We start from the raw sequence: 23,959 nt of genomic DNA on the forward strand, positions 1-23,959 counted from the left end.
GTAAGTTCCTTCTATTCTGACTTTCTCAAGGGTTTTTATTAAGAAAGGGTGCTGTATTTTGTCAAATGCTTTTTCTGCATCTATCGACAGGATCATATGCTTATTGATTTATGATGTGGTTTCATCTTAGCTTGGGCAAAGCATGCAGTATTTAACACATAGTAGCAGCATATTTACTGTTGAAGCTTGAAAAGATGTGAGTTCTTTGTGTGCAATCTTTCATTTATGCATGTGAGAGGGTTTTCTTTTTTTTAATATTTTTACATTGTAGTACTTGTTTTGCTTGTTGGTGGTGTTTGCTTATTTAATACATTCCGTCAAGGACAGAAATTACATGCTGGTTTTTTTTCCCCTAGGGAGTGTGTCTTAGGTTTTCCCCTTATTATTTTCTTTACTTTTTTTTTTTCCCCTCTTCTGTTTTTGGTGGTGGGGGTGGTTATGTTTAAATGAAGTTGATTTTACAATACCAAAGACTTAATTATTCATTTCCTATATAAAAGGTAGCTACTTTTTTGCATGGACCTCAAGTATACTGTAGTATAGAGGTGGAATTTAAGGAAAGGTATTAAGCAGGCTGTGTTTTAGCTTATGGGCAAGTAATAAATTGTATCTTGAATGTATCATAGATAAGCTGCTATATAACGATTGCCACTACAGATAGCTGTGAAATTAGGTGATTAACTGGTTGGTACTTAACCTTCTAATTTCTGTATAAGTCTAATTACATGAAATAGAAGTTGGGGTTTTGATTTTTTACTTTGCTTTTCTGTTTGGAGTGTCATTGTAACTACTGTACTGTAAATGATGGAAAATAATTGCATATGTTAAAAAAATAAATTGTGTTACATTAAAAAAATAAATAATAAATAAAAAAGAAAAAAACAAAACAAATAAAATAAAATAAAAACTTCCTTCCTAACTTCCTTCCTTCCTTCTTTCCTTCCTATCTTGAGGTAGGCCTGTATTGCTTTAATCTTTCCTGTTAAAACTGCTTTTGCTGCATCTCAAAAAAAAAAACAAAAACATATAATGTAACTATAGATATGGTTAAAACTTAAGTCTACTAATTTATTTTCTGTTTTCTCTATTTTCGTCTACTTCTCATTTTCTGACCTTTTTTTTGTATGGGAAGAATAGTTAAAATTTTATTTCATTTTAGTTTTTCTTTTGGCTATACGTCCTTCCATTGGATAAATCATGTGATGCTCTAGTGATTATATCAAACATCTATAACTCTTCACTCAATTACTTTTTTAAATTTTTATTTTATTTGAGAGAGAGTCAGAGAATGAGCAGGCTGCATTCATAGCCCAACCTAGGGCTCAATCCCACAACTCTTGGATCATGACCTCAGCCAAAATCAAGAGATGCTCAACCAACTGAGCCACCCAGGCACCCCACTTCACTCAATTCTTAGTTATTTTAGTACAACTTAACATATAGTATGGAAAACTGAGATGTCTGTATTTCCATTTACCCTTTTCTCTATCATCTTTTATATTATAGCTGTCAAAAATATCCTATATACACTGCAATATAAACCTCACCAAACAGTTAATAATCTTTGAACACTGTATGTATTGAAATCGACTTAAGAGTTGGGGTGCCTGGGTGGCTCAGGCAGTTGATCATTGGACTCTTGATTTCAGCTGGGGTCATGATCCTAGGTCATGGGATCATGGCCTGCTTAGGGCTCCACACTGAGCTCTGAGCTTAGAGCCTGCTTGAGATTCTCTCTCCCTCTGCTCTTCTCCCCTACTTGTGCCCTAAGATAAAAGAGTTAAAATAGAATTTTTCTTATTTCCAATGATCTTCATTTGTTTCTGAAACATTTTGGTTATCCTATAGTACTTCTATGTAGTCTAAGTGACTTCCGTAACCATTTACTGTAATATGGGGTCTGGAGATAACAAATATTCTTTAATATTTTTCTATGTATAAAATCCTTATTTTACCTTCATTCTTGAAGCATAACTTTCCCTGGATATAGATTTCTAAGATGACCTTGTTTTCTTCCCCTTTCAGAACTTTAAATGTCTTTTATTGTCTCTTGTCTGGTATTGGTATCTTATGAGAACTTTACAGTCATTAATATTATACATCATGTCATTTTCTCTTTAATTTTGAGCTATCTTACAATGTGCCTAGTATTCCTCAAATTTATTCTTTTTATGGCTCTCTGAAATTCTTAATTTTGTTAACTTCTGTCTTTCACTGATTTAGGAAGGTTTTATTCATTATTTCTTAAAATTTTCTGCAGATTCTCTTTTCCCCTTCTGAGACTCCACTTAAACCCTAGAATCAAATAAAGAGTGTATTTCCTCATCTATCCTGTGACTTAATGAGGTCATGAAATTCCATCTTAATCTCTATGGATGAACTAGAGCAAGCTGTAGTAATGAGGAATGAAAACAGCTATACTGTTGTGAAATTTGAGCTGATTTATGATTGAGGTGCATTAAAGATTAGGAAGCAAACTCAAAATTTCTGTTGAGGTGCTTATTTAGAGATAAAGGAAAAGAATCAGGTAGTTAAGATGCATGTCATTTAAAGAGAGACTCAGTCTTTATTTTTCCTGCAGTACAATATAATGGCAAAATTTCTTATCAGTTAAGACAGAGTGCTTATATTTAAATTCTGTATGTTAAAAGATGAAGCATAATGTTAATACTTTTGAACTGTCTGCAGCATATTATGACGTTTCTGAAAGAAGTCACCTAGGAAGTTAGATGTCAGAAGCAAAACTTAATATTTGTGACCATTGAAATTGATGTCTGTTTATTTTATCTCTATTTTCCTTTAATGTGTAGTATAGCATATGGTGATAAGTATGTACAAATAGTTTATATGATGATTATATTTTTGGTGTTAGCTTTTCTTTCCTTTACATCCAACTGAATACAGAAAGTGCACACAAAGAATGATAACAAGAATAGAAATAGAGTGAAATACATTGAATTAGTAACTCTAATGAATGAGAAGTTTTGACAGCTTTGACAGCACCCAGACGGTGTAGTAGGTGGTGACTTTTGGTATGAACTATAAAAGAGCCATGTTTTGTTTTGTTTTTTTTTAAAGAAAAAAGAAAAATGTTTGAAAGAGCCAAGGGAGAGTAAGGAGAACTAGTAGCAGATCTTCTAGCAGATCTGTCTATGTGGGGGTATGGGAAATAAGACAGCTTGCAGGTGAGCTGGGTCTGTTGAGGAAACCAGTTAAGGCAAGGAAGTCAAGCAAACATTCAGAGAAGGGGCTGAAGGCACAGAATTGTTGATCAGAGGTGTAGAGGGTTTATGATCAGTGAAGGAGCCTAAGAGGAAGGTGATCAAGATTGGGTTAAGGGTTCTAATGTGGTAGGAACAATTTGATTTCTCTCCACCCACTTTCTTGTTGGCAGTGTCCCTTCAGTAAGGGTTACTTCCTTCCAGCCCAGGAGTGTCTTAATCAGTCTATAATCCAATCATTAAAACTCTTCCCTTTGGCAATGATTTGTTTAAGACGTATATACCCTATTATGATGAAAAGAGAAGTTTAGCTGAGATCTTCTACAAAAAGTTTTCCTGTGTTAAAAGAAACACAGAAGAGAAAATAGATATTCCTGTTTGTACTTGCTTCTCCTGAGCATTACAGTGTGAATATATTATGCCTGGAACTATACCCATCTTTAAAAGATGGATGGCAAAAGTTCATGGCTAATCCTCCATCTTAATTCAAGGAAATACATTTTTTTTTAGTTATAATGATAGTATCTTTATAATGTAGAAAATAAATCAATAATAAATTTTGTAAAGTAGAAATTAAATGTCTTGAACCTCCCTGTTTTCATGCATATTAAATAACTGCTTTCAAATAAAAAAGTAGCTTCTATCTAGAAACACAAAAATGCTTTTTGAAACAATTATTATAAGATAGTAAATGTTTGTAACTTGTAGTTTTCATTTAATTGTAAGGGAAAGCGTCAGAGAGAAGAGGCGGGAGGAGTCCTAATGGATGTTGAGTAGCTTGCGGGTGGGAAAGGGGAATAAAAGAAGTGGTGGCAGAGGGAGATTCAGATAGAGGGGCAGTGTTTTTGTCTGAGAGAAGATCTTGTGCAAGGGGGAAGGCTGGTCACTGCAGAAGGAAAATGAGTCTACCAAATGCTGTGTGGTGGAGAATTTTTTTCAGAGTAGGGTGTGAAATGGAAAGGTGAAAGGGTAGATCAGGTGAAAAAGGGCCCAACACGCCATGTTTAAGTGTGATAATGCACAGTGTAGGGAGCCATACGAGGAGTTGAAGCAGTTGAATAATATGAGAGGAACGCTTTCGAATTATTACTGTTTCTCAAAGTGAGACAACTATCTTTCATATTTTATTTAATGTTTATATTTTATTTTTGAGAGAGAGAGCACACACATGTGAGTTAGGGAGGGGCAGAGAGAGGGAGACACAGAATCCGAATCAGGCTTCAGTCTCTGAACTGTCTCACCACAGAGCCTGACATGGGGCTTGAACTGATGAATCGTGAGACCATGACCTGAGCCAAAGTTGGGCACTTAACTGACTGGACCACCGAGGCGTCCCATGACTTTCACATTTTAGCCCAACATTTAATGGGTATGAAATTGTGAGCAAGTTAACTTATTCTCTCAGCTTCCTCATTTGTAAAATGAGGACAATGGAAGAAGGGTTGTGAGAATTCAATGAGGTAACCCTGGTGAAGTTCCTGGCCATATGCCTGACATACAGTAAGTTTTCCGTAAATGTTAATTTTCATTTACTGCCTATCATTTTTCTTTTTGGGTGTCTTATATTGACCAAAAAGCCAATTTACAAAAGCATTATTATTTTACTGAAACTTTTAAAAATATGATTTACCCTCATGTAAAATGAACAAATATGAAAACTACTTTTATGAGATTACTTAAATGCTCCAACCATTTACACTCAGAACCAAGAGGGCATTGCCCAAATTCAGTTCAACAACCTGTATTGTATAATTGCTGGGTAACAGGCAGGAACTAAGCAATAGGCAATATAAAAATAAAAATGCATGGACTTTAACTTCAATGAGATGGAGAAACAACTGAATAAGTATGACAAGACACCAGTAGAAGCATACATTAGACTGCTCTGTTGGTCTCTGGCAAACATAATGAACTGCCTTCTCCCCCAAAATGTCCTCCTTTACTGATGATCAGCAAGAAAGAGCACCACTGGTATAGAGGCATGACTTTCCAAGGTGTCTTCTTATAGCTGCAAACATGTAGTTACCATGGAATATGTTCTTTTCTGGGGAAGCATGATGTGAAAGTTATAGTGACACACAAATAATTTTTTACTGGCACACCTAGAAATTAGTATCACCTGTTTTTTTTTCATCTCTGATGTAAAAATTATAACTTAATATGTAAAGAATGATACCTCTAGAATAGTCCTTAGGCACATTGTCTGAATATAGTCTTTAACTCCCACTTGTATTTTATTTTTTATTGTAGTTCTTTTACGAAGCTCCCTCATCTGGCAGGAACAGAACAAAATTTACTTCTTGCCAAGAAAATCCAAACCCAGTGGAAGAAATTTGGACTGGATTCAGCCAAGTTGGTTCATTATGATGTTCTCCTATCCTACCCTAACGAGACAAATACCAACTATATATCAGTCATGGATGAACATGGAATTGAGGTGATGTGGAATTGTTGGTACTTTCTGTGATCCCACTGGTTTATGTGAATCGGGATGTAGGGTCAATTAAAAATAGAAATTTGCTAATAGTGCGGTGGAACTCATAATTTTTAGAAAAGTTGACAAGTTGCAAACTAATTATTCAGAGTTTACTGTGTGTTAGGAACAGTGCTAAGTCTTGAAGCCAGAATGAAGACTAGGAACATGGTCTCTTTGCTTTTAGTAAGGTAAGGCAGACATCAAAACACATCATTTTAAATTAATATGGTAAGTGTTAGGAAGAGTATGATTTCAGTTCTTCACACAGAAAAGGTTCACTTAGCCCATTTACGGACTTAAAGAAGGCTTCCTGAAAGAAAGCCTTCTTGATATGTGAGTCCTGAAGGATCCTAAGGGGTTAACCACATGAAAAACAAGGTAAAAGAATTGTAGGCAGAAGAGAAAATTAAGGCAAAGGTTTGGAGACCTATACTAGCTTAGTGTTATTGAGGAACTTAAAATTTTTCTGTACTGCAAAAATGTACACAGTGGGCCACTGTAAGAGAGAAACCAGGGGGGCGCCTGGGTGGCTCAGTCGGTTGAGCCTCCGACTTCAGCTCAGGTCAGATCTCACATTCGTGGGTTCAAGCCCTGCGTCGGGCTCTGTGCTGACAGCTGGCTCAGAGCTTGGAGTCTGCTTCCGGTTCTGTGTCTTTTCCTCTCTCTGCCCCTCCCCCTCTCATGCTCTGTCTCTCTCTCTCTATCAAAAATAAAATAAAACATTAAAAAAAAAAAAAAAGAAACCAGGATGTATGTTTTGGGGACAGGTGATAGAGGGGCTTATACCATGTTGTAAGGGCTTAGAATTTAACATCAGTCAGTGTAAACCATTTGCAAGCCCTAAGCAATGGAAGGATGTTGCTAGAGACATTTTTTAGATAGTTCAGGGTGACTACATATTAGACCTAGACCTTAAAGAAATTCAAATTGGGGTCAGAAGTTAATAATATAGGGAAAAGATGATGATGCCCTGAATCAGGATGTTAGCAGGAATGAGGAAGAAGGATGATCTAAGAAACAGTTAGGAAGCCGTATTAGTGGGAATTGATTCATGACTGACTGGAGGCAGGAGGTGAAGACAGAGTTCAGGATGATTCCTAGGTGTCTGGAATCAGCTGGCTACTGATGCTGCCAGTAATATCAGAGAATGCCAAACCAGAAGTAAGCCTGGGGTGAGAGAAGATAAATTCAAAGTTTGACATATTGAGTTTGGACATCCAAGCTGAAATAACCATCCGGCCCTTAAAAATACAAGTCTGGAAAGATGGGTATTTAAGTATATTGGTTAAGGATAAAACTTTGAAGAGTCAAATCTCACGGGAAGGGAGTATAAAATGAGGCAGACAGTGGACTGGGGATAAAACACAGGAACTATTATTTACATGCAATTGAAAGAAAAGGGTCCGACACAGAAAAGGAGAAGAATCATGAGGGTGCCACGCTCAGAGCCCTGTTTTCATATGGGAATTTCTAGCCACCTGAGATGGCATGCATTTGCAGAGTTGCTACTATTTTGAAGGTGATAATAGTGATAAAGCTCTTATTGTTACCAGTGGAATTTACCTGTTGAATTATTGAACCTAATTGCAGAATGCTTAATCTTAAGTGTCTAGTCAGGAGCATTATTCTTTCATAACAATCTGGAATCTTTCTCTCTAACCTTGTGTGTTTTGATTCTCACTAGATTTTCAACACATCATACCTTGAGCCACCACCACAGGGATATGAGAATGTTACAAATACCATTCCACCATATAATGCTTTCTCAGCCCAAGGCACGCCAGAGGTAAAGTAAGACTTTTTTACTCAACTCTTTAAACCTCCCTGTGTTATTTAAAGCCTATGCTGAGAACCAAAGCCAAGGAGGTTAGGTGAATCATACATGATGATCCATACTTTGAGATTCAGTGCTATGAACACCCTCTCTAAAAATAGCTTAAGAAAAAGAAAAGAAATACATAAAAATCAGAGCCTGATGAAGTGGATGCCACTCTGAAATGACAAGCTACTGAACATATCTTTAATTCAGTAATGTCAGTAGATGTTTTTACAAACTCTTTTGTTCATAGTCTGACTTTGTTATGGATTTATATATATGACTTTATAGATTATACTACAGAAGTTGTTAAATTAATACTATGTTTTAAAATTAAACATGATTGGGATTTCTTTTTTCTTTTAAAAATCCGCTTTATTTCACACATCCCTCATCTTCCCTCTGGCAACCATCAGTTTGTCTGTGTGGAAGAGTCTGTTTGCTTGTTTGTTCATTTTTGTTTAAGTTCTGCATGTAAATGAGATCATATGGTATTTGTCTTTCTCTGACTTATTTCTCTTAGCATAATCCCCTCTCGGTCTATCCATGTTGTTGGGAATGGCAAGATCTCATTCATTTTTCTGGCTGAGTCATTTTTCATTGTTTATATAAGCCAGTTCTTTTTTATCCATTCATCTGTCAGTGGACACTTGGGCTGCTCCATACCTTGGCTCTTGCGAATAATGATTCAGTAAACATAAGGGTGCATGTATTTCTTTGAATTAGTGTTTTTGTTTTCTTTGGGTAAATACCCAGTAGTAGAATTACTGGATCCTATGGTATTTCTATTTTTAGTTTTTTGAGGAACTTCCAAGCAATTTTTCACAGTGGTTGCACCAATTACATTCCCACCAATAGTACATGAGGATTTCTTTCTTTCTCTTACCAACATTTGTTGTTTCTTGTCTTTTTGATAGTAGCCAGCCTGATACCTGTGAGGTAATATCTCATTATGATTTTGATCTGCAATTCCCTGATGATGAGTAATGTTGAGAATGTTTTCATATGTCTGTTGACCATCTGTATGTGTTCTTTGGAAAATTGTCTACTCAAGTCTTTTGCCCATTTTAATCAGTTTATGTATGTATTGAATTTTTGGTATACAGCTGTATGAGGTCTTTACATATTTTGGATAGTAAGCCATTACTGGATATATCATTTGCAACTATCTTTTCACTTTTTAGTTTTGTTTACGATTTTCTTGACTGTGCAAAAGCTTTTTATTTTGATGAAGTCCTAGTGGTTTATTTTTGCTTTTTTTTTTTTCCTTTGCCCAAGGAAATATATCTAGAAAAATGTTGTTAAGCCTGATACCAAAGAAATTACTCCCTATGTTTTCTTTTATGGGTCTTATGGTTTCAGGTCTCACATTTAGGTCTTTAACCTGTATTTAGTTTATTTTTGTATGATATAAGAAACGATCTCAGTTTCATTCTTTTGCATATAGCTGTCCATTTTTCCTAGCACCATTTATTTTGTCATAGATTAATTGACTATATAAGTGTGGGTTTATTTCTGGCCTCTATTCTGATCCATTGATCTGTATGTCTGTTTTATACCAGAAACATGCTATTTTGATACAGTATATCTTGAAATTTGGGATTATGATTCCTCCAGCTTTGTTCTTCGCATGCTTGGGTTAGTTATTCGAGGTCTTCTGTGGTTCTATACAAATTTTAGTATTATATTTTGTATTGCTGTGACAAAGCTATTGGTATTTTGAGAGGAATTGCATTGAATCTGTAGATTGCTTAGGGTAGTATGGACATTTTAATATTTTTCCAGTGTATGAGCATGGAATATCTTTCCATTCTTTTGTGTCCTTTTCATTTTCTTTTATCATTATTTTATGTTTTGGGGGTAAAAGTCTTCCAACTCCTTGATTAAATTTATTCCTAGGTGTTAATTATTTTTGGTGCAATTATAAGTGGGATTGTTTAAAGACATAGTTGGAGTTTTTTGACTTTTATTGGGGTGTCTGGGTGCTCAGTTGGGTAAGCTCTTGACTTTGGCCTAGGTCATGATCTCGTCATTCTGGAGTTCAAGCCCCGCATCTGGCTCTGTGCTGAAAGCTCAGAGCCTGGAGCCTGCTGCAGAGTCTGTGTCTCCCTTTCTTATTCTCTCTCTGCCCCTCCCCCACTCACACTCTGTGTGTGTGTGTGTGTGTGTGTGTGTGTGTGTGTGTGTGTGTGTGTGTCTCTGTCAAAAATAAATAAACATCAAAAAAATAAAATATATTTCCTGTGGCTCAGTATACTCTGATAACCTCTTCAAACAGAACACACTGGTTAAAGTTACATATTGGCCTTTTTTTTTTTTTAAACTTTTCAAAGTATGGAAAGATTTTCTAAAAACTTCTATGAAATTAGCATGGATCTGTTTATTAGGCCCACACCACAGAAATTAACTTTTGATGAAGTGGTATTATGGAGCAAACTTATTCTTTGGTTTTCTTTTTAACTACAGCAGTGTTACATATTTTTAAAAAATTTTTCTTTTCCTTACAGGGAGATCTTATATATGTGAACTATGCTCGTACTGAAGATTTTTTCAAGCTAGAAAGAGAGATGAACATCAACTGCAGTGGAAAGATCGTTATTGCAAGATATGGAAAAATCTTCAGAGGAAATAAAGTATTGTAAAATTTGCTTTTCTAGAGGGAAGAGGATAGAATGTATCCTGTAACTGTAAATGATCAGCTGGCGTTATGTTTTCCAGAATTAACCTCACTATACATATTAAAAAATTTTTTTCCTATTGGCCATGATTGAACAGGAAATCCCGTTTTTATGTTAACCTGACATACTAGGAAGGGAAATTACTTTTATTATAGAAACAAAATTTGCTTTTTAACAATTTTGAAGGAAATTTTATGTAATCTGAAAAATGAAAGCTTTCTTGCATTACCCAGTTTCTTTGCCCAGACATGATCAATCTTAATGCTCTTCTTAGACCTAATTCTGTGAAATATGAATACAAATATCTTTTTCTCTTTGCTAATTTTACATATGCATGTTTTTTAAACAAAGATGGCATCATATAGTATATGCAGCTTTATTTTTTCACTCAGCCGTAATACATAGGTATTCCTCCCCGTTAACACATTGAGAGTTGTACAGTGGATAATTAAGAGCCTAGGACTCTAAATCCATACAACGTGGGTTCTAGTCTAGGCTCTCTGTTTTCTAGATCCTCTACTACGAGCAAGTTATTTAACCTTTCTCTGCCAATGATTCCTTATATATAATGTGAAATTAGTGCTATTACTTTCGAAGTATTACGAAGATTAAATTACTTAATGTTTGAAAGCACTTATGATAGTGACTGGTACTTAGCTAATTATAAATTGCTGGCTTCTTATTAAATATCTCATTATTTTAGATGGGTATATAATACTTTATATAATATATGCATGCATAAGACTTGATAAGCAATTTAACCATTCCTGTATCGACAGATGCTTGGCTTGAATTTATTACTATTACAAATAATTCCTTTGTGAACATCTTTGTCCGTATGTACTTGAACATGTACGTGAAGACTTTTGTAGTATAGATTCCTAGAAATTGAATAGCTGAATCAATATGTACTTTCAAAATTTTGAAAGACATCATCAAATTGCCTTTCAAAAAAGTGTGACAGATTGTACTGTTCATATGGTAAGAATGATTTCTGAATATTGGAATGTGTTTTAGTTAATCAAGACTGACAGTTATCTATCTTTTGCTATAATACTTCTGATTGTGAAGAATTCAGAATCTTGCCTGGAAAGATTTTCCTATTTGTGATCAGTTTGGATTGCTAGAAAATGTTTACAGAACTCAGTGGGCAATTTTTCCACACACTACAACTGTTCTGCATAGAACTTTCAGTTAGTTTAGTTAGAAAGAAGGGAAACGTTAATTTTGCAGTTTTAGGGACAATATGAATGTTTCAAAGAGGCAGTCACTTGTTTGGAGTTGTAGAGAGTAAATGAGAGTTGTTCGCTCTTCAGGAGAGAAATTGTATTCATGGCAGGATTCAAGGCATAAAGGACTGAATGTTTAACAGCATGACGAGAAGCAGTGCCTTAAGTTTCCTTACATTATTAAACTGACTTTCTCTTAGATGAATTAATTTGCCAGTACTACATTATGGACTGCACATCACCCCTGCAGGTTAAAAATGCCATGTTAGCAGGAGCCATAGGAATCATCTTGTACTCTGATCCCGCTGACTACTTTGCCCCTGGGGCACAGCCATACCCTAAAGGATGGAACCTTCCCGGAACTGCAGTGCAGAGAGGGAATGTGTTAAACTTGAATGGTGCTGGTGACCCGCTCACTCCAGGCTATCCAGCTAAAGGTAATGGATGGGCCTGTTGTGGTCCACATTGTTTTACAAAAATAGTACTTGCCCTTTTAGAAGACGTAAAAACAAATGTCTACAGGCTAACCTTAAAACTATATGTAATCATAATGTTTGGGATTACTGTTGCTAGGAATTCAAAAACCTCTCCCTTGTATTCTATTTTTTTTAGTTAAGAAAATTTTTTTTAATGTTTATTGATTTTTGGGAGAGAGAGGTATGGGGGAAGGGCAGAGAAGAGAGGGAGACAGAATCCAAAGCAGGCTTCAGGCTCCGAGCTGTCAACACAGACTCGATGTGAGGCTTAAACCATGAACCGTGAGATGGTGACCTGAGCTGAAGTCAGTGCTCAACCAACTGAGCCACCCAGACACCCTCCCTCATATTACATTTGTTTCAAATTTTCATGAGGTGTGAACATGGACAGGGAAGGGTCAGTTGAATTTCCCTCTACATTTTTTTTTTTTTTTGAGAGACAGAGAGAAATGCAGCATGAGCCAGGGAGGGACAGAGAGAGAGGGAGGCACAGAATCCAAATCAGGCTCCATGCTGTGAGCTGTCAGCACAGAGCCTGATGCATGGCTTGAACTCATGAACCAAGAGATCATGACCTGAGCCAAAGTCAGCCACTCAACCCACTGAGTCACTGAAGTGCCTCAGTTTCTCTCTACTTTTAATAAAGATCCAGAAACACAGATCCCCATACCCAAAGAAACATGGCTTTTACCAGACTGAACTTTGGTTTTCTGAATTGCTTAGTGATTTTATTCTTCTTTATATCATACATTTGTATTTTTTTTAAATACTAACTTTTTCGTGTTGTTTAATATGTAAAATGTAAAGTGTTTTGGCATCTGTGTAACTATCTCCACAATTAAGAGAATGAACGTATCCATTATCCAAAAGAGTTTTCACTCATCTCTTTGTAACGCTTTCCTCCCTTACCCACTCCTTGCCATTTTCTAGGCAACCACTGATCTGCTTTCTGTCGGCCTAACTATTTCGAGATCCATCCACATCTAAGTCTGTGTCAATAGTTCTTTCCTTTTTATGCTATGTAGTATTTCATTGAATACACACACTACAGATTGTTTATTCTTTTATTTGTTGATGGATGTTTGGATTGTTTTTAGTTTGGGGACTCCTTATATATAAAGTTGGTATGAATAGTTGTATAGAAGTTTTTACATGCACATATGCTTTTAGTTCTCATGGATCAATCTATAGAAATGGAATGGCTGGAGAATATGATGCATATTTAACCTTTGAAGAAAATTTCAAATTGTTTTCCAAAGTAGTTGTACCATTTTACGTCCTAATATTAGTGCATGAGCATTCCAGTTGCTATACTTGCTACAGTTAGTTTGGTCAGTCTTTTTCATTTTACATTGAAATGGAGCTGGAAGTCCTTCAAGTTACTTTTTTTTTTTTTTCAAAGTTTTGGGGCATTCTAGGTCCTTTTCATGTGAATTTTAGAATAAGCTTATTTCTAGTGAAAATCCTCCTGGGAATTGAGATTGTATTAAATCTATACATCACTTTGGGGAGAATTGACATTGTAAAAGATATTGAATACTTTGATCTGTGCACATGATACAACTCTCCATTTACTTAGGTATTTAATTTATCTCAGCATGTTTGTAGTGTTACTGTACAGATCTTGTCTTTCACATTCATCTATATGCATTTTCTAGTTTTATGCCTTTAAAAAATTTTAAATTTCAGTGTCTATACACTTATCTACTAGTAAATAAAAATGCTTTTTATTTGTAGAGAAATACATTGATCTTGCAGCCTGCAAACTTGTTAAACTTAGTAAGTAATTCTAGCAGATTTCTGTAGATACTACTAGTATTTACACAGATGATCATGTTTTCTGAGAATACATTTTATTTCTTTGTTTCCAGTCTGGATGCCTTATACTTTTTAGTATACTGGCTGGTACCTCTCGTACATTGTGAAGGAAGTTCTTAGAGGAGATATCCTTCCCTTGTTCCTGCTTCAAGGAGAAAAGAATCTAGTCTTCCCAAGTGTGATATTGCTGTAGGCATTTTTTATAGATGCTTTTGGTCAGGTTGAGCGAGTTTACTTCTAATGTGATAAGAGCTTTTATCTTGCCACATTTACCTAGGAATACACAATGAATTTTGTCAAATGCTATTACTGATGATCATTTATTATGATAATAAATTCTATTAATTTTGGTACGTGATACCTTTAAGGTTAAAATCGGCAAAGTAAAAAAGTTACAGTGTCAAGGGACTGGGAAAAGAGAACAGAGCACCCTTTATTACAGAGTCAGAGATAAATGTAAAAGGCCTTTAGTGGGAGCGGTCTCTGGCAAGGTTCCCTGGTCCAGACAGAATGGGCCAGGGAAGTCGCACCCGGTACAGGAGGGCAAGGTGTTTTATGGGTGAAAGAGTTCTGGGTTTGATCTCGGGTGGGCAGACTGCCAAGCCTGGGCATCCTTGGACTGTGGTGGGGTGGGATTGGTTGCTTCCTTTATCGGGGTGAGGGGAGGCTGGAACTCCATGATTGGCCGTTTTTCAAAGGGCAGCGTGGTGCATTCCAGGTCTGCAGGTGGGGGCTGTTGGTGCATGGAGTTCCCCACAGCAAAGTGGCCGCTCAGTAGCCATCTCAAGGTAACTCTTACAATACCGATAAACTTTTGCATGTTAAACCAACCCTGCCATCCTGGGATAAACTCTACTTGAACATAGTGCATTATTCTTTTGTTAAGAATATCTTTCATGGCAGATTATCAGCCTATAGATTTATTTTCTTGTATATTTCTATCTCATTTTGGTATCAGAGTAAAGTTGGCCTCATGGGAGGAGTTGGGAACTATTTCATCTTCCTTTTTTTAATAGGAGTTTATATAGAATGGGTTTTGTTTTTGCCTAGAAACATTCAGTAGAATTCCCTAACAAATCCATCTGTGCCTGAAGTTTTATGTATAGAAATGTTTTGTTTTTATTAGGACTTTTATTTTATTTACTTAATTTATTTATAATTTATTGTCAAGTTGGTTTCCATATAACACCCAGTGCTCTTCCCCACAAGTGCCCTCTTCCATGACCATCACCCCCATTCCCCTGTCCCCCTCCCCCTTCAGTTTGTTTTCAGTATTCAAGAGTTTCATGATTTGCCTCCCTCACTCTCCCTCTTTCTTCCCCCTTCCCATGGTCCTCTGTTAGGTTTCTCCTGTTAGACCTATGAGTGAAAATATATGGTATCTGTCCTTCTCTGACTGACTTATTTTGCTTCACATGACACCGTCGAAGTCCATCCACTTTCCTACAAATGGCCAGATTTCATTCTTTCTCATTGCCATGTAGTACTCCATTATATATATAAACCACATCTTCTTGATCCATTCATCAGGTGTTGGAGGTTTAGGCTCTTTCCATGACTTGGCTATTGTTGACATTGCTGCTATGAACATTGGGGTTCATGAGCCACTATGCATCAGCACTTCTGTATCCCTTGGGTAAATCCCCAGCAGTGCTATTGCTGAGTCATAGGGGAGTTCTATTGATAGTTTTTTGAGGAACCTCCACACTGTTTTCCATAGCAGCTGCACCAGTTTACATTTCCACCAACAGTATAGGAGGGTGCCCATTTCTCCATCCTTGCCAGCATCTATAGTCTCTTTATTTGTTCATTTTAGCCACTCTGACCAGCGTGAGGTGGTATCTCAGTGTGGTTTTGATTTGTATTTCCCTGATGAGTGATTTTGGATACTAGCCCTTCATCTAATATGCCATTAGCAACTATCTTTTCCCATTCCATCAGTTGCCTATTAGTTTTCTTGATTGTTTCCTTTGCAGTGCAAAAGCTTTTTATCTTGATGAGGTCCCAATAGTTCATGTTTGCTTTTGATTCCCTTGCCTTTGGGGATGTATTGAGTAGGAAATTGCTGTGGTTGAGGTCAAGGAGGCTGTTTCCTGCTTTCTCCTCTAGGATTTTGATGGTTTCCTATCTCACATTCAGGTCCTTCATCCATTTTGAGTTTATTCTTGTGTATGGTGTAAGAAAGTGGTCTAGGTTCATTCTTCTGCATGTTGCTGTATAGTTCTCCCAGCACCATCTGTTAAAAGAAGATGTCTTTTTTCCATTGGATACTCTTTCCTGTTTTATCAAAAATTAATTGGCTGTATATTTGTGGGTCCAGTTCTGCGTTCTCCATTCTATTGTCTATATGTCTGTTTTTGTGCCAGTACCATACTGTCTTGATGATGACAGCTTTGTAGTAGAGGCTATAGTCTGGGATTGTGATGCCTCCCATTTTGGTTTTCTTCTTCAATATGACTTTGGCTATTCAGGGTTTTTGTGGTTCCATACGAATTTTAGGATAGTTTGTTCTAGTTTTGAGAAGAATGTATTTAACTACAAATTCAATTTTTAAAATAGATATGTGGCTAGTTAGGTTGAGTGAGCTTTGGTAGTTTGCTCCCAAGGATTTTTTCCATTTCATCTAAGTTGTTAAATTTAATAGAGTTGTTCATAATTTTCTCATTCTGTGTGTGTGTGTGTATGTGTGCACGCACACACGTGCATGTGCACACGTGTATTCATATGCAGATATTCTATTCTTTATTCCTGATTGTGACAATGTTTTTTCCTCAACTGTCTCATAGAGGTCTATCAGTTTTATTGATCTTCTCAAAGAACCAGCTTTGGATTTTATTCATAATTCCTACCATTCTCCTATTTCCTATTTCTTATATTTCTGCTCTGATCTTATTATGTCCTTTCCTTGCTTATTTTTGCCTCATTTGCTCTTCTTTTCTAGTTTCTCAAGGTGGAATCTGATGTCTTTTGACTTAAACCTTCTTTTGTTTCTAAGATGGGTGTTTTAGTACTGTACAACCATTTGGCTGAAAGCCAAAATCCCAATGAGGTTGTAAGTCTGACAATACTTTTCAGTCTTCCTTAAAGAGAATATTGTATTACTATTTGAATAAGATCTTTATTATTCTCATGATCTCATAAGTTCCCTTTAAGTTTTTTCAGTTATATCTATTTTCAGAATTTGAAAACACATTTTCCAGAAAATTGGTTAACTATAGCTTCTTTAAGAAGGATTCAAGGATCCTTTAAGGAGATATCCTTGAGGAAATAAAATATTCTTATAAAATTCAAGAGAATTACATGAAGTACTAAAACAAATCTGGAAATGTATAATCCCTATGGTTGATTTTACATTAAAATATATAAATGATTTTAATTTCTTACTGTTGAATAAAATAGGCCATGTTAGGCAAATTTATCACTGGCTTTGGGGGAACTTTAAGTTTTTAATATAACTTCAAACATGTAATAGATCTGCAATAGTAATAAATGAAGTTTCTTTATACCCTTTGCTCAGCTTCCTCAGTTGTTTTCAATTTACCCAATTGATTTCTGCAGAGTACACCTTTAGAGTTGATGTCAAAGAAGGAGTGGGAATTCCCAAGATCCCTGTACATCCTATTGGGTATAATGATGCAGAAATATTATTACGGTATGTTTTTCTAATTGGATATGAGATTAAGATGTTTTGTACTAATGTGTCCATTTTCTCATCTAAAACCAATGTAATCTAATTCTGTTGAAAGTTAAGTCTGCTTGTACATCTGAAACCAATGTTATATGTCACTTATACCTCAATATATTTTTTAAAAAATAAATATTCAGGAAACAAAGTAGGAAAATGAGTTTTTAAAAAAAGTCTTGTGTCAAGATAGCTCCTGAAGTAGGAATAACGGAGCACACCAAGAAATGGAAAGAAACTATTAGTTTGGTACAAATGAAAGTCTTAAGTGCAAAACTGTCCAAAGTTAAAAATACTGATTGGAAATTTTTCAAATAGTTGGATTTTCTTAGATATTCATTTGGTGTTTGTACTTGACCTTTATCTTAAAAATATTACGATGTCCACTACTTATTAGATTTGTGAATTTGGACCAGTTACTTAATCTTTCTCTGATTCAGTTTCCTTATCTGTGAAATGAGGATAATAATTGTTTTCCTGTGATAGAGGTATTAGGAGGAAGAGATGATACTTTACGCAGTTGCATTGATCTCTAGAATTTAGTAAATATTTAATGTTTGCTATTCTTGCATTCTATTACTGATGTTCTTTTACAAACATTCAGACTTTTTTAAAGATGTCTGTACCAATAGACTTGGATTGCTTTATGAGTACCTACTAGGTAATCAGCTTCTCTAGAAATTAATTTATCCTTCTTAACACAGTCATGAATGTATTTTTAGTATTTCTTAAAAAATTTTTTGAATGTTTATTTTTGAGTGAGAGTCAGAGCGTGAGTCAGGGAGGGGCAGAGAGAGACAGAGAATCCAAAGCAGGTTCTAGGCTCCAAGCTGTCAGCACAGAGCTCAAGGCAGGTCTGGAAGTCACAAATCCTGAGTATCTTCAGTATTTCTTAATCCTAAGGCTTCATTAGTCAAAAATAAGGAGGTTGATGCTTCTCATATGTTTTATCACAAACATATTAAATACCTTATTTCAATTATGGCTCTCTTGCTAAAATGTTAGTTCCACAAGGAGAGGGAATATTGGCAGTACCTAGCTCTATAAATATTTGTAAAACGTATGAATGAAATATCTCATTGTCAAACTTCATGATTTCTTCTAAGAAATTGTGATACTCAGCGTTTTTTTCTTTCGTTTTCATTTTTTCTCCACAGTCACATGGGAGGAGCTGCTCCACCAGATGACAGCTGGAAGGGAAGTCTTAATGTGGGTTACAATATCGGGCCTGGCTTTGCAGGGCACGATTCCTTCAGGTAATTGTATATTACTTTAATAGACTGGAAAACTTTTATATGTTTAATAGAAAAATGTCAAGATAACTGCTCCGCCATGTATATTTTGTCTGCTTTCTCTTTCTCATTTTTCATAGTGAACAATTGATACAGGGATGCCTGGGTGGCTCAGTCAGTTAAGTGTTTGACGTTCGATTTTGGCTTAGGTTAGGATCTCACAGTTTGAGGGAATTAGCCCATCATTGGGCTCTGTGCTAAGTGTGGAGCCTGCTTGGGGTTCTCTCTCTCTCTCTCTCTCTCTCTCTCTCTCTCTCTCTCTCTCTCCTCTCTCTCCTCTCTCTCCTCTCTCTCTCTCTTTCTCTCTCCTTTCTCTCTCTCTCTCTCTCTCTCTCTCTCTCTCTCTCTCTCCTCTCTCTCTGTCTGCCCCTCCTCTACTCACTTATGCTGGTGTGCTCTCTCAAAATAAATAAGTAAACATCTTTAAAAATTAAAAAAATAAAGAACAGAGCGACGTACTGAATTCTTTTTCTAATGATATAACATTTGTTTTATAAAGTCTTAAACATGACTAAATTGGAGTTAGGTTTTAGCATTTTAACTTCCTTTTTCACCTTAGGTTTTAAAACAGTGTTTCATATGACCCAGAATTTCATATGTATAGCATTTTGAAAGTTACCTTAAGAGAAAGAGTATAAGAGAGCAGACAAAGAAGGGTAACGTTTAGTGCTCACCTCACTTACTGTGTAGGGTAAGCATATAACTATGGTAAGGCTCAATGCATTATCATCCTCATATGCACTGTTGTAGAGGAGTGATCACAGAATATTTATTCACTGAGGTTAAATACTACAGAAAGATTAAGTTGAACACTGGATCAAGGCAGTCTGGAAATGGCAGTTAGAGAGCTTGGGTAGAGTTGTGAAACAAGATGGCACGATTACAACTTGATGTAGTTTGATTTGCCTAAAAAAGAAGGGGAATTGTAACACTGATAAATCAGAGAATATATAGGTATTTTTGATAAAACCACTCTTGCTAACACATTACTATAACAATGTGAAATTGGATTCTTAGTGTTTTTTAGTTTCTGTAAGGATTTTCTTCAGAACTTTTAATACCTTTAAGGTAAAGTTATTTTACATAAATTTTAGAAATACTTTATTTAATTGTTTATTTATCTCTATAACTTAGAGCAGAGTTACTTTAATATGAGAATTTTTTTTTTATATTTTTTTTACATTTATTTATTTTTGAGAAACAAAGAGAGAGCACAATCGGGGGAAGGGCAGAGAGAGAGAGGGAGACACAGAATCTGAAGCAGGCTTCAGGCTCTGAGCTGTCAGCACAGAGCCCAATATAGGACTCAAACTCACAAACTGTGAGATCATTACCTGAGCCAAAGTAGGATGCTTAACCGACTGAGCCACTGAGGTGCCCTGAGTTTATTACCTAATTTATTAATACCCTAACAGCAGCAGGAAGACATAACATACACAATAAAAGATAAAGGCTGTTCTACTTACTCACTTACTGAATTTATTTAAAGAGTGAGAGCAGGGGAGAAGGGCAAAGGGAGAGAGACTCTTAAACAGACTCCATTCTCAGCATGGAACCTGATGCAGGGCTTGATCCCCTAACCCTGGGATCAAGACCTGAGCCTAAATCAAAAGTCAGACACTCAACCAACTGAGCTACCCAGGTGCCCCAGTAAAGACCTTTCTGATATAGAAACAGAAACATAACACAGAGAACACAGAAAACATGTAGTTCAGGAGTAAACTCAGAAACATACAAATCCCTTGGTCTGGATATCAAAAAGCTGTTCTTCACCACAGGCACAAAATTTTTAATTGAAACAGAATGAACAAATCCACAAATAAAAATCTCTCATTTATCACCTAGAAGAGCTCTTGACAATATATTAATCTATTTACAGAAAGTCTACATCATTTTTCACTCAGAAAAGCTCTCTAGGTTCTCTGCCATTTCTCACTCAGAAGAGCCCTCAACAATCTATTAATCCATTTACAGAGATTACCAAGTGAAAAGACATAAAGCCACATTCCTGGACGGGGAAGTGGGTGAGAGGGTGAGCTAAATGGGTGATGGGCATTATGGAGGGCATTTGTTGGGATGAGCACTGGGTGTTGTATGTCAGTGATGAATCACAGAGTTCTACTCCTGAAATCCTGAAACCAGTGCTGTATGGTATGTTAACTAACTTGAATGTAAATAAATAAATGTTTAAAAAACACACAGACAAAAAACAAAAAAATACCACATTCCTAATTATTGTTGCCACAATGGGGAATATCTTGCCTGCTATAAGCAAACTGGAAACATAAAACACAAAATGAGTAGGAAAAAGTAAAAAGAATTGCACAAAAAAAGAGACAAACCAAGGAACAGACTCTTTAACCACAAAGAACAAACTGATGGTTACCAGAGGGGAGGTAGGTGGGGATTGGTGAAATCGGTGGTGTAGATTAAAGAGTACACTCATCATGATGAACACCAAGTAATGCATAGAATTGTTGAATCACTATATTGTATGCCTGAAACTGATATAACACCACATGTTAACTATACTGGAATTTAAAAAACCTTAATAAAAACAAGTTAGAGGGGCAACTGGCTGGCTCAGTCAGTAGAGCCTGTGACTTTAGATCTTGGATTGATGAGTTCAGGTCCCATGTTGGGCACAGAGCTTACTTTGATAAAGGATAATTTTTTAAAAAGTTAGAGATACAGTCAGCAGAGTTAAAATTCTGTCACTGCTTGTGATTTACCTCAGAGCAAAAAGCAGACATGTCTGGGTTTAAGTTACCCATACCAGGTTCTGCAAAGTGAGTCTATTGTACATCTCAATGGAACTTCCAAAAATGCTAAAGGATGATTTTTTTAAAGTAAAATCATAATTCTACAAATATAAAATGAACATGTGTCAGAAATTTCATTTAAGGGGCGCCTGGGTGGCTCAGTCGGTTAAGCCTCTGACTTCGGCTCAGGTCAGATCACACGTTCATGGGTTTGAGCCCCGCATCAGGCTCTGTGCTGATAGCTAGCTCAGAGCCTGGAGCCTGCTTCCAGTTCTGTGTCTCCTTCTCTCTCTCTGCCTCTTCCCCTCTCATGCTCTGTCTCTCTCTCTATCAAAAATAAATAAAACATTAAAAAAATTAAAAAAATTTTCATTTAATTCATTAATAAGGGAAGCACATAGAGTAAAAAAAACTGATTCAAAGGAAAACATGAGTATACAAAAAAATCAGAATGCTGAAATGGAAGTACAGTGCTTAATAGAAAAACGATTCTTCCACTGTGAAGTAATGAACTGAATATTCACTAGCTTCTCTCAGAATCTAAGCAGATAGTCTATTTTCAGGTTTTGATTAAAATAGATTTTTCCCCTCATTTCTGATTTGTAACATTCTTATTTATTTATTCTCATTTAATGATATAATATCAATGGTTTGGGGTTTCTTACTAATAGATCTTAGGCTCATATTTTTAGATACACATGCTAAAAATGTTTCTGCTCTTTTGCTATTTTTATCTCTCAGAAAAATAAATCCTTAATATCTTAAAATGTAAAGGCACTTTAGTTGAATATTGCACATGAATTAAACATGCTTTCAGAAGCACAATATACTACCAGAGGAGGAAAACCAGAATCTGCACTTAGCAATGTACAGGTTTTGACAACCTCTTACTTCTTCCATTCATAAATAGCCATAAATTAGAAACTACTGAGATTCCTCTCTCTATCCAACCCACCCCTCATGGATAAAGATTTATTTTGTTTCCTTGTGAAAAAACAGCTCAGTACTTTCCCATATCATTGTGGGTTCATAAAATGTGAATGGCTTTTTTCTATTTGAGCTTGATTGAATTTTCCCTTGAATTATAATTTGGTTGTGTATTTCATGAATGGATAGTCAACAGTGATGGGCTAGGAAAGTTGTAGTATGCATTTTAGCAGGTACTTGCCAAATTCCCAAAATTTTTTCTGGCACCACTTAGCTAGCTACTTAACAATGTGCTGAATGTTAGACTGCTTCAAAAATCTTGAAGAAAGTTACTGACCCGCAGGAATTCATGTAAATACAAAGACCTACTTTAAAAATGCTTATTTGTCCTTTAACATATAATTGGCTGTCTCTTATTTTTGCAATTCATACAATGTACTTAAAATTTTTAGAATGAATACCCAAGACATTTTGAATAAGAGTATTTTGGACTTTATCAGCAATATAGCTCTGTGGGAGAAGTAATAAAAAAAATACTGACATTCAGTTTTCAAAATCTGACCTTAAGCATGATTAAGTACTTAGAAGCAAAATTCATTAACCATTTGCAAATTGCACACATCAACAATATTAATAATTATAGAACTTAGGTTGTGGATATACGGGGATTCATTGACCTATTACTAAAGTTTTCTATAACTTTGAGATTTTTCATAATAAAACTTTGGAACAAAACTGTTAGACATAATGCTCTGCATGAAGTAATTTATTCCCTTTGAAATCCTAGGAAGGTTAGAATGCACGTTCATAACATCAATAAAATTACAAGGATATATAATGTGATTGGAATGATCAGAGGATCTGTGGAACCTGGTGAGTCTGAATGTTTTTAAACACTTCATTTTTACAAAGATTAAAAGAGTAAGAGACAAAAACCTGTCATTTTTGCCCCCTGACTGATGAGAGACAACTACATTTGGGAAAAAAAAAATTGCACAACTCTAAAAGAAACCTCTAACTTAAAGGGCTGATTTTTTTATATATAAGAAACTCAACCAAAAGGGAGTTTAATTTAAAGACATAAATTACAGCTATTTGTAATGTATTCAATATTGTAGTTCTTTTAACACATTATTTTCCAGACAGGTACGTTATTCTAGGAGGTCATCGGGACTCTTGGGTATTTGGAGCTATTGACCCAACCAGTGGGGCTGCTGTTTTGCAAGAAATTGTCCAGAGTTTTGGAAAACTATTGGGTAAAGGTAAATAATGTTTCTTTGGTAGGTGATCACAAAAATGACTCAATTTTCCTCTGTGTTTAGGCAGTATATCTAATTAATGTATGCTAACAATGATTACAGGCTGGAGACCTAGAAGAACCATCATTTTTGCCAGCTGGGATGCAGAAGAATTTGGGCTGCTGGGCTCCACAGAATGGGCTGAGGTAAGTATGACCAGAGGCTCTTGTTATTTTCTTGGTCAACAGGGAAACAAATACATGTATTTCAGGGTGATCAGATAGATTACATTGCCTAAAAATGGCTTTAATTTGGAGAAAGACTCAAAGATTTAAGAAATAGAG

At 35.8% G+C, this 23,959-nt stretch overlaps 1 protein-coding gene across 1 annotated transcript in view; it reads left to right on the top strand.

Annotated features, from left to right (window-relative positions):
• The window catches only part of NAALAD2 (N-acetylated alpha-linked acidic dipeptidase 2), a 62,995-nt gene that overhangs the window by 15,993 nt on the left and 23,043 nt on the right, over positions 1–23,959 (top strand). Inside the window, exons 5-13 of the mRNA XM_029957016.1 lie at positions 5,472–5,658; positions 7,382–7,483; positions 10,021–10,146; positions 11,671–11,857; positions 17,273–17,366; positions 18,554–18,652; positions 23,165–23,250; positions 23,520–23,639; positions 23,739–23,821. Coding sequence (XP_029812876.1) covers positions 5,472–5,658; positions 7,382–7,483; positions 10,021–10,146; positions 11,671–11,857; positions 17,273–17,366; positions 18,554–18,652; positions 23,165–23,250; positions 23,520–23,639; positions 23,739–23,821 — 1,084 coding nt within the window. The remainder of the gene's footprint in view (positions 1–5,471; positions 5,659–7,381; positions 7,484–10,020; positions 10,147–11,670; positions 11,858–17,272; positions 17,367–18,553; positions 18,653–23,164; positions 23,251–23,519; positions 23,640–23,738; positions 23,822–23,959) is intronic.

Source organism: Suricata suricatta, chromosome 11 (assembly GCF_006229205.1).
Source record: "Suricata suricatta isolate VVHF042 chromosome 11, meerkat_22Aug2017_6uvM2_HiC, whole genome shotgun sequence".
NCBI classification, from domain to species: Eukaryota; Metazoa; Chordata; class Mammalia; order Carnivora; family Herpestidae; genus Suricata; species Suricata suricatta.